The following is an 11,013-nucleotide window of genomic DNA, read 5'->3' as shown; positions in this document are numbered from 1 at the left end:
TGATGGTGATGATGATGATTATGGTGATGATGGTGATGATGGTGATCATGATGATGATAATGATGATGATGGTAATGATGATGATGATGGTGATGATGATGATGATGATAGAGTGATGGTGATGACGATGATAAGGTGAAAGAGAATGAGAGTGACAGTAATGATTCTGATAGTGATGATGATGATTAGGAGGAGGATATTAGGAGAGTGTGTGATCATATCATCATCTTCATTATCTTGAAATATGAGCAAAAGTTGCTAACATTATTTCTTCCCTATCCTTTGTCAAACTCTTCATGGTTCTCAATGCTTTCTACACTTTCATTGCCCCTTCTTTGCTCTGCAGGTACCCACGTGCTGGAGGGAAGTGGGAAGATGGTTGTGACGGCCGTGGGCCTCAACTCCCAGACGGGACAGATCTTCTCCATCTTGCTCGACGTCAAGGGGGAGCGGGGCCAGAAGATCGAGATGGAGGAGGTTGCCATTGGCAACAATGACAGTAAGAGTCCTTTCGCTGATCTTCTCAATTTTTAGAAAGTGGCAGATGTTCTATTTCCCTAAAAACTATGTTAAAGTTGAGGGATGTGATGCCATCCAAAGGTGACTGTTATGTGGTGGTGTAGGAAGTGTCTTCAGATAGCGTTTGCAAAGATGCAGCACCAGTGAGTACCCGTTTCTAGCCAATGTAGGCCCAAAACCCAGGTGTGGCTATTTGGGGACAGTGTTGGCTCGGTTCTGGAATCCAACCAGCCAATCGGTCACCCCTGATCCTTTGATCCAGCCTCCCCATCGTTTCCCCTGTCTGGAATTTCCTCCCTGTATTGTAATTCCACATCTGAACTTGTGCAATTGGAATCCATATTTGCACTCCTTTCATGGAGGGACCAGTGTGTTCTAACCCCAAGTGTGCCCATGAAGACTTTAACCACTGCCTGCATAGGTGACAATCCATAACTGCAAGATTTAGTTTAATAGTCTTTAAAATTTACAGTAGTTTTTGGGCCAATCAAAAGGCTTTTTTTTTTAAAACAGGAAAACAAATTTGCTGGAAAACTTGGAAATTACCTTACCAATAAGAGAAATCATGTGTACCATAACAATCAGCCAGAGTTAGTGAGCAAAGACAGTGACTGTATGCTTGTTGTGAGAAACCGTGAATTTGACACTCCATATGATGTGAGCAACCAAATCAAAACAGGTCAAGGATCAAGCTGCTAGATTTTTGACCAGACAAAGACAAGTCAAGGAACATTGTTATAAGGTTCTAAAAAATGTTTTATTCCCTGCGCAACACACTAGGCAAGTGGATTTAAAAAAAAAGATTAAGAAAAAAATAGAGTGCCACCAGTATTGTTAAAAAAAACCAACCAATCCTCCCCCCCCCCCCCCCCCCACCCTGACTAAAATGAAGGTGTGATGATTATTAACAGACAACAATTGTAAAACTCTGGGCAGGATGTTTTAGAGATTAAGAGCTTACATGTATTTGCTCTGATGACTTCCTTTTTGGCTTATAAACGAGAGGGTTTGGCTGTTGAATTTACAAGAAACCAATGGCTGGTTGGAACCCATGCGTACTCAACCTCTCATTCTGTTAATCTCATATCAGTGACAACATTATAGTATGCAAAGGTAGATTACAGATCCAAGATATCTACCCTGGCAGGTGGGGGGTGGGGGGAGGGGGAGCATTTTTCCTCTTGTTGTTAATCTTGTACTTCCGAATTGGATAGGTGATCGTACGGTCTACTCTGCACTTATTAATAGTGTGCGTAACTCAATACCTGTACTGTCATGCTCGGAACCGTAGCGTGTGCGGGGAATGTATTGAAATTTGATCGTGTACTGCGGCGTACTACGGGATATATCAGGCATGTTGCCAGCAGACACGCAAAGAGATCATTCCACCCCTTTTCTTTATGTCCACATGATTTATCCTGGGGCATTTTCTTGCATTTTTCTTAATGCTTGAGATTAGAAATTTTGTCCGTGGCCGGTGGTCATTTGTGTGTAATTTGTAATGGCAAAGAGCGCGTGTTTTCTAAACATGTATTCTGTGCGCTGTACGTGTAGCGTGGAGATAGAGGAAGAATGTACATATGAGAGAGGTAAGATCACTTGGATTTTTCTTTCTTTTTTTCATTTGGATATTTTCTGTCTTTCTTCTTTTTTTATTTGCCCCCTCCCCCACTCACCCATGAGATACTAATACAATGTGTCAGATCCTTGCCTGCATAGAATTCAAACTTTATGAAAATTATGCATTAGTGAATAAATCTAAATGATATTTGCGTTTTGTCATTTTAAAGTCTGAAAAATGATACGATCATTCTCTTTTCTGCTGTTGTTCCCATTCATCTTACTGCATAACTTAAGTGATGACCAAGTCAGTTGAAACCCCCCCCCCCTCCAAAAAAAAAAAAAATAGGCCAGACTGAGTCTCTCTCTATATGGGATATCCAGCATGTTCTGCAAAATGGTGCACATTATTGGAGTCAGCAGGAGGTGTGTTCCAGTTTGAGATCAGCGTGTGGAAAAGTGTGGATAATTGAAAGGTTAGGGTTCTTTATGGCAAGTGTCAAGGGCAATAATGCTCCCCCACACAGAGTTCATCTTCATGGTTGGTGTGAGGGAGTCAGTGGGCAAAAAAAAAAAAAAAAGATTAATTAAATTAAATTTAAAAGATATATATATATAAGCTGTTTTAAAATGAGATCAAGCTTGTTGGCATTAAAGGTCCTGTTTACCTTTGGGTGCAGTAATCTAAAATTTTTTCAAGATATCACATTTGATGCATATGTGTAGGTCTGTTGTATCACAAAACATCCTTCCATATAAAATTTTTGCAATAAAGCCTAAAATATAAGGAGATATCAGTATTTTTCTCATCAAACCATAACTGTACATGGTTTAGTCTAGAAACATTTTTATAATGACTATTGTTCACATTTTGTGTATTTAACAATACTTAACATCGATTATACGGATTAAAATTTTTACAGTGGTTTCTATCCCTAACTCACTTTTTAGAACTATTTTAAACCACTAATGTTGGGTTTTTGTTTCATCTGCAAATGGTAAATAATGCCTTCAAGGTGAGTGTAGTGATACAATGAGCATTTCTGTTCCCTCCAGTTATGTGCATTTTTCCTCTCTCATTTTTCCTCAAATTTATGTCTGAGTCTATCATCCCTCCATATTCCTATCTTTCTATTCTTTGTCATATCTGATTTTTTCATCTCTTGTTCCATCACTAATCAGGTTTAGGGCCATTCTCTTTATGGTATACTTCTCCAGTTTGCATACACATTATGAGTATTCATGGTACAAGAAAACAGCATTATACCAAATTTGACTGAGCTGTTTAGCGGGAAATGAGTGGATACAAAACCTGCACCATATGGGAGCAGAAAACAAAGCAACAAATGGTATCAGCAGTGAAACGTCATTCAAACCACGAGCACACACACAGAATTACAGAATTCTATTCCGCTTATCAATTTAGTGAGTCATGGTGTCCAGTGAAATGTGATTAAAAGTAAATAGACCGTTCAATGAACGTGTGAAATCTTCACAGCTCACACATTTGATAATACAACAGGAAAGCCCGTGAGAGCAATGTTATTGTCAAAGACGTGCATTTCGAATGTGGAAGACATTCCCCGCGAGGTGCCTAGCAGCTCCTACGAATCTTCACAGATGAATGATGGTGACCTTCAAGGCGGTGCAATAAGCAGTACACATATGTAATCATGTGGGCCACTGTATCACCCCGCTTGGTACATTCACGAAGATTTCCCCATTTCCCCAGAAATGTTCCCCCAACTAAAGGTTACAAAAAAAGTGCCTACCAGTGGATGCTATCTCGCTCATTTTCTCCATCTCTTTCTCAATCTCTCAAACTCTCTCCCCTCCCCTCCCCCTCCCCTCTCTTCCTTCGATATTTGTGCCCTAAATCAAGTGCAATTGCTCTGAATCTGTCTTGTAAGCTTTCAGAGTTCATCTGTCAACTCTTATTTATTTGTTTCATGTGGTGGACTGGCCTACAGAGGCCAAAAGAAACAAAAATTATTGAACTGCCAGCCTGATTTTGTTTTTCAGACTGTTATGGAAAGTGACAAGTTCTCTTTTCTTTATCATACAAATCAAACAAAATAGATATACATCTGTACACCACACACATAGGTGTGCTATAAAAAGGGAAAAAAGGTGCAAAATTGCCAAATTTCATTGTAGGCATCAAAATGTGGATTACTTTGTTATATTTCTTGACACTAATATAGGAATTACTTTTCCAATTATCAGAAACTGTTAATCTCATCACTAAGAAGCAGAAAGCTATTACATTTCATCCATTTTGTCCTGAAAACCCTTTTAGGTTAAGTTATGGAGCTTGACGTTATAATACAGTATCCATTCTGAATATGTCATGCGCCAGGCAGTCAAAATGACTTTTGTCACAATAGAGGTATTAATATAATGTTTTTGTTTAGGCTTGGCTAAGCTTGGATTGTTAATGCTAGATAGTGCGCTGTACAGTCCCAACAAGGCACTCAGTGCACTCTCATTATAACACACATGTATAACGAAACTCTCGTTATAACAAAGTAAAGATTAGACTACCAAAATCATTGCCCATATCTTTGTACACATTATTCCTTGGCTGTAATAAAGTTTCTGTAAAACAAAAGAAAATTGCCGGTCCTGAGGACTTCGTCATAACAGGAGTCGGTATCACGAAATGCAGGGCTGTGAGACCCAGCCAGGCAATGTGGTAAACATGTCTCTATCAAACATTGCCACTTTCTTTATGACACAATTCTTTTCACTCACCATCTCCCCCCCCCCCCTTTGCTATGGGAATGCTTTGCCTAGAAGGCCTGTCTTCTGATTGGTCGGCAGTGTCTCGTTCGGGCAGGAAGAAGTCGGTCAAATCGAAAGTAAATCATATGTCGTATGTCGTACCTTTTTAACAAGCAGCGACATCACACGTCCTTTCCGCGACACATGCCCATAAGTGCCCCATTAATTTGGAGATGAAATCAATAGAAATATAGTTGCGGTTATACCTGGTGTCGATACTCCCAAGACCTGTAGGACCTGTGACTCACATGAAGAAAGGTATGGGGAAAAATGCCCCCCCCCCATTGATTGGATACTTGCACACCTTGCTATGAAGTCTTGTCAAAGTATGAAAGGATCTGTCTCTCAGATTTGTCTCAAAAATGTGAAGGGAGTTAAGAGTTTGATATGGTATTCATCCCCTTTAAGTCTCTGATTAATTGCCATCAATTTCTTGACATCAGTACAAAAGAAAAAAGTCCAACTCCAGTTGTGATAAGCATGTCTTATCAGTACTAACATTTTGTCACACCTGTTCCTGTGTTCAAAAAGATTTTGATATAACATGATGAGTTGGTCTTGGTAAATTCATAAAGACATGGATTTGTCTTCTTTTTTTTTTGTCATGTAGATTTGGAAGAAAAAAATTAGTCACATCTTGATGCAGAAAATCAATGACTAGTGCATTTTTTTTTTAAATAATCAAATTTAGGAGGTAACTTGACAAGAAGGTACAGACAGATTTGATATCAAAAGTCTGCATGACAGATTTAACTTCTTTCGCATTTTTTTTTTTTTTTTGGATGTGTGGGTGTTTTATTCAGTTGCTGACCTTTCCGCAAGCAATCGAGTTGTTTTGCATTAGATGTTACAAAATCATGCCAGACAATAAAAAAAGAATAGAATTGTATCCTAATCAGTTGTAAAGAGAGAAATAATGTTACATTAGAAAGAATCAATTTTTTAGCATTGTCTCTACCAATGTAGTTATGTTTTTGATGTTTAGAGTTTATTTGCAGTGGCACAAGTCTCTCATTTGTAGGGAAATTCGTGACCTTCCCTGTTCAAAAGAGAGACAGCAGACTATAATCTCTCCTTGCTCTGCCATTCTGTTAATGTTCTGTTTTATGATGTCAAGTTACCAAAAAAAAAAGTTTGTTCATTTCTTTTATAATGCAAGGAATATGCGTCACAATCCTCTGCATGTAGGGACAAAAATTATTCAATAATTAGCTCTTTGTGCCAGGTGAGTAAAAGATTTATGTAAATTTGAGAGGCTTTTTTTTTTCCATTGTATTGTATTTAACAATCTATTGTCATTTTTTTCCCTTAGATTTTAATCACCTTTACCAATACAGCTTATTGATTGACAATAAACCCTGCACTAAATGTATGAATGATATGTATTTATGCAAACAATGAACAAAAATAGTTTGGATAGTTTGAAGGAAGTGAGCGGGGTAAGGTGTCAGAATAGTATTCAGCTGTCTGTCAGAATGATCAGGTTTGAGCTTACATATTATCATTCACCTTAAGTGTGGAAAGGATCCGAGGCAGTACACTACCCCCCCCCCCCCCCCCCCCCGGAAAAAAAAAACCTGTCTTCAACGATTCTGTGTATTTGGTTGTGTAAAATACTGACACTCCGACCAAAAAATAAGAAGAAATGACGAAAATGATGAACTGAATGAGGTTAAGAAAATGAGATTGTTGGCACAGAACTCACCGCTAGGGATTACTGTGTGTGGTGTTCATTGACTGCTAGAGTATCTCATTGGATAAGATACCCACCCAAGATCCACACTCAATTTGAAATTTAAGTCTTAGTGCCTAGAGCTGTGCTGAGGAATGAGTGTAAACACCGAGTCTGATGTTACTCAAGGGTTATTAAAGGCTCGGATTCTAAAATTCATTTCCACTCTTGAACTAAGGTAGGAAAAACATAAAGATGTAAAACCTTCAATATGCATGAAATGTAATAATGCATGTTGAGATGACTGCTCTAGCTATCAATTTGTACAAAACGGTATTATCAGTGACATATTGGTAACTATTCCTGAACTACAACGTATTTGCAAAGAAATCATCCTTTGTGCTCTACCAGGTTGAACACTTGCACTTCAGTAGGAAAAAAAGTCACCTTTTCTCAAAACATATACAGTAACACTAAGTCCCCATTCTCTCCCCCCCCCCCCAAAAAAAAATGAAGTTGTACTTTGAGATGAAGCTCATCTTACACAATCCTTGCCATGACTGTCGCTGTAAGGCTCGCGTTGGTCGTATGCCGACGACGGCCGTGTACTTTTGGAAACCATAGCTTGCACGGAGGGATTAGGTGCTCATAATCTCGGCGTGAGCACTTGTCAATGGGGCAAATCTGCCCTCAAATTTTGGGCTTGACTTTTTTTTCTTTTAAGTAGATCCCCTTTATGAAAGCGGATACGCCGATATTATGATCACGATTCAGGATTACAGAGGGTGCTGGCAGATACATGTAACGCCTGTATGTAGAATCTTCATGAAATCTGATAGTAGTGGGAAGTGCCCCCCCCCCTCTTGTATTTGTTTTTTTTTTTCTAGGCCATCCTCTTTCTCTCTCTCTCTCTCTCTCCCTCCTTTTTTGATGTTCTGTTTTCCTTCATTTATTTTAAAGAGCGTAGTAGACTTCTTACCAAAAAATTCTCTCTCTGCCTGTAACTGCTACAACATCCTTGTACAGTGTATATGCCAATGCAGTACTCTTGTTATTTCCTCATCTCATTCTGCTTAAGCACGCCATGTACCTCTCTCCCCTTCCAATTTTCATATATATATATCTCCTGCGCTCCTGTCTGCTGCAGTCGCCCGAACTGTCGGGCAACCCCCTGGCATTTTAGCAAGTGTAAACACTTCACATTTAATAAAGGGTGCTATACTCTCCTGGGAGCAGAGTGGAGCATGGCAAATGGGTGGAATTTTCTCTCCTCAACCCACCCCTCCTGCCCCCTCCCCCCCCCCCCCCACCACAACCTTGCAACCTCGCTATTCCACTGACTGCTGCGCCAGTATGGGTAAAGCTCTTAATGCCTCTTTATGGCAGATCTTGCTTCGGCATCAGAAGCGCAGCGGTGTGTCACGTCAGACTGCCAGGTGCTTTTTCAACACCCATTTCTGGGGCCCGGAATGCCCCGCACAAAATTTCTTGACCGACCTGGATTCGATTTCCAGCATTTTTGTCCGCTGTCAATCACACGCCCGTGGTTGACATGACCAACTTATTGTACTGCAGAGAGATGCAGCCTACGATTTGGAGAGAGTAAGAAGAGGATGTTTTGGTTTTTTTTTGTAACCAACAAAAGACAAAAACCAGAGCCAAAGGATAGATTGGCAGGTTGGCACAATTGCATTTTCAAGTTGATAACCCGATTCAGTCGTACGCCTGCTCATTGTTGATACACCTTTTTTTTTCTCCTTTTTTTTTTTTTTTTTTTTTGCTTCTCGGAAATTAGTGGAGTGTTTCACAACAAGGGATAAGACTTGGAAATGTACAATAATGGTTGTTGTTACCATGGCATCAGGCTGTCAACAACCAATCAATTTTGAGCATTATGGTTGTTTTTTTTTTCTCTTTCAGCTACAGGTACTCTGAATTGTAAAGAAAAAAAAGAGGAAAAGAGAAGCTGCATTTACCATTACACAATAGGGCTAAGGCATCTTAAGTCATGAATTATCAAGGGATCCATCTTTTGGCAGCATATTATCCAATCTTACAGATGAGCAGTTTAATAATTAATTAGAATTATTTATCGACCAAGAGCACATGAGTTCTCAATTACAGACAGAGTTTCTCAAAATAGCAAGGGAGCCCTCTGTGGGCAGCACATCATCTAATCTTATTATCCCCATGTTCAAGGCTGCTGCAAAGTACTTCATGTTTCCAACGATTGTCATGGAATCGTTCTGATCTCAATTTGTCTTGTAGCGTCGTCCGATGCCGATGACGATGCCTTCTTTCCGCCAACTCCAGAGCGTAAGATGTCATGGTGTGGATTTCTAAAAAAAATTAAATAAAATAAAAACAAAAGCATGTTTGCTCCCAACAACATTGCTGTGTTAGAGACAATATTTGAGATGCGGTTGGTAGTGTGCATACAGAAGACTTGCGATGGGATGTTAGCAAGTTAAGAGAAACTTTGCCGATTTTCATAGAATGCGTATTCCAGTCATAAGATTTGCTGTGAACTTTTTTTCTCCTAACCTGCATCATGAAAGTGAGCTGAGACTTTGGATGTATTACAGGGTTTTCCACTGATCATTAATTTCCAGTTTATGCCTTCTCTGTGGAGGTTACTGGAAACAAAATTCTATTCCTCCTGGTCCCCAGACTCCTCCCCCCCCCCCCCCCCACACACACACACCCTTTGCAGTGAGTGGAAAAAGACAAGGATGATTTTGTCTTTGTCTTCCACATAGTTCAAAAGAAACTGCATGTGCATGACGAGAAAACCAGAGATATTAATACATATTCCAATATTCTAACCCCCCCAAAAAAGAGGAAGGAATGAATGAAATTGCAAAAATAACACATATCAACTGAAGCCTGGCATCTGATTCAATATGTGGCTGTGAGAGAAACGATACAGCAGTTTTAGCTTGGTGTTGTTTTGCCACAAAGCTTGTGTCCCATTTGTGGCGCAGTTTTGTGGAATTTTAAGGCTGAATTGTGGGCTGACGGCTTGTGCATGAGTCAGACTCTAACACTGCCCTCTGGAGACTATTGTGCATTATTGATGTCATTGAGGCTGTAGTTTCAGTTCCAAATTTTGTATGGGTTCACTAATACAATTTTTACCAGGTACTGCATAATGTTACCTCAGATTTGATGAAAATTCTTAGATAGATAAATGTAGATAAATGGATGCAATCTTTACACCCAGTTGTTCTCTCCACAACCCCAGGTGCATGATTCTATGGCGCTTCTGTTCACAGATACAGTAAAACCTGTCTCTAGTGGCCACCTGTCATATGCGACCACCAAACACAATTCCCCCCCCCCCCCTCCGAGAAAAGCCATGTTACTCATAGCGGCCACCTGTCTACAACAGCCAATTTTTTTGTCTCCCTTGGGTGGCTGCAGTAGACAGGTTTGATTGTACATTGAACATGAAGACTTTGTATATATGAGGGCATTCCTCCCAATGAGGTTCCAATGTCAAGGAACATTGTGAGTGTGTGTGTGCATAGTACAGGTGGTTCAAATATCATCATGGTTGAAAGCCATGTTAAGATATATTTGATATCATTGTACAGTTGTATTCCATTTATAAATGAATGGATGAAACTGTCAGAGTTCCCATGTGTATCAAAGCAGTGAGCACCTCACCACGCTGATTAGGACAAAAAAGAAAAAAAAAATCACATAACATTGTTGGTCCAGTATAGGAGTGTCAGATTGCAGACCCTGTACTGTATCATAATCACACTCAGAATCAGCCATCTACAATGTACTTTTATCCCTACTGTAATATTACTTGACATTCGGATCACTTGAATACAAATATACCATGCATTGTTTTGATTAAAGAGTTGGTCTTATTTTATAGCCAAGTTGCTGTGAAGATGAACTTCAACTTTGGGTTTTGTATTAGGAAAAAAAAAAGTGTGTTTGATGAAAGCACAGCATGAAATCATAGCATGCTCCAGTTGATTTCAGGAATTTGGCTCTTGACTGTTGATGGTAAGACCAGAAAACTTTGTAGATGCCAGAGTTCACTGCTATAGCAACCACAATAGGAGATGCACAAAAGTTGGTCTGGTGGTAGGTGTAGTATTGAGGTAGCCTTCCTTAGCACTCCAGACAGCATGCAGTCCACTGAGCAAGCTCACATGCATGTAATGCAGGGAGTCTCGTACATGTATGCTGCCTTGCCTGCCAACTGCCATTTTGATCATTCAGGAGTGATGATGGACTTTGTTTATTTGATCTCACTTACTACATGGTAATGCATATCAAGAACTCCCCTGCTTGTACACAAACATAACAGAACAGAAAATTGGGGGTCATTACCCAGTAAATTTTAGTGTAAGGTGCAATCGAAGGCACTGTTGATATGCAGGATTAGTGTCTTTATTTACCAAGATAAAATTGAGTCATGCCCTTGCATTTAATGATGAAATATATCACATTTTCAT

At 39.6% G+C, this 11,013-nt stretch overlaps 1 protein-coding gene across 1 annotated transcript in view; it reads left to right on the top strand.

The window, feature by feature from the left end:
- The first annotated feature begins 333 nt into the window (after positions 1 to 333).
- The window catches only part of LOC139711098 (plasma membrane calcium-transporting ATPase 4-like), a 43,397-nt gene continuing 32,717 nt past the window's right edge, over positions 334 to 11,013 (top strand). The window contains exon 1 of the mRNA XM_071623013.1: positions 334 to 499. Coding sequence (XP_071479114.1) covers positions 376 to 499 — 124 coding nt within the window. The 5' untranslated portion in view covers positions 334 to 375. The remainder of the gene's footprint in view (positions 500 to 11,013) is intronic.

The sequence above is a fragment of the Diadema antillarum genome, unplaced genomic scaffold (genome assembly GCF_040938485.1).
Source record: "Diadema antillarum isolate AM-2024a unplaced genomic scaffold, OU_Dant_1.0 seq00001609_RagTag, whole genome shotgun sequence".
NCBI classification, from domain to species: domain Eukaryota; kingdom Metazoa; phylum Echinodermata; class Echinoidea; order Diadematoida; family Diadematidae; genus Diadema; species Diadema antillarum.
This window is presented reverse-complemented; position numbering and strand designations above follow the sequence as displayed.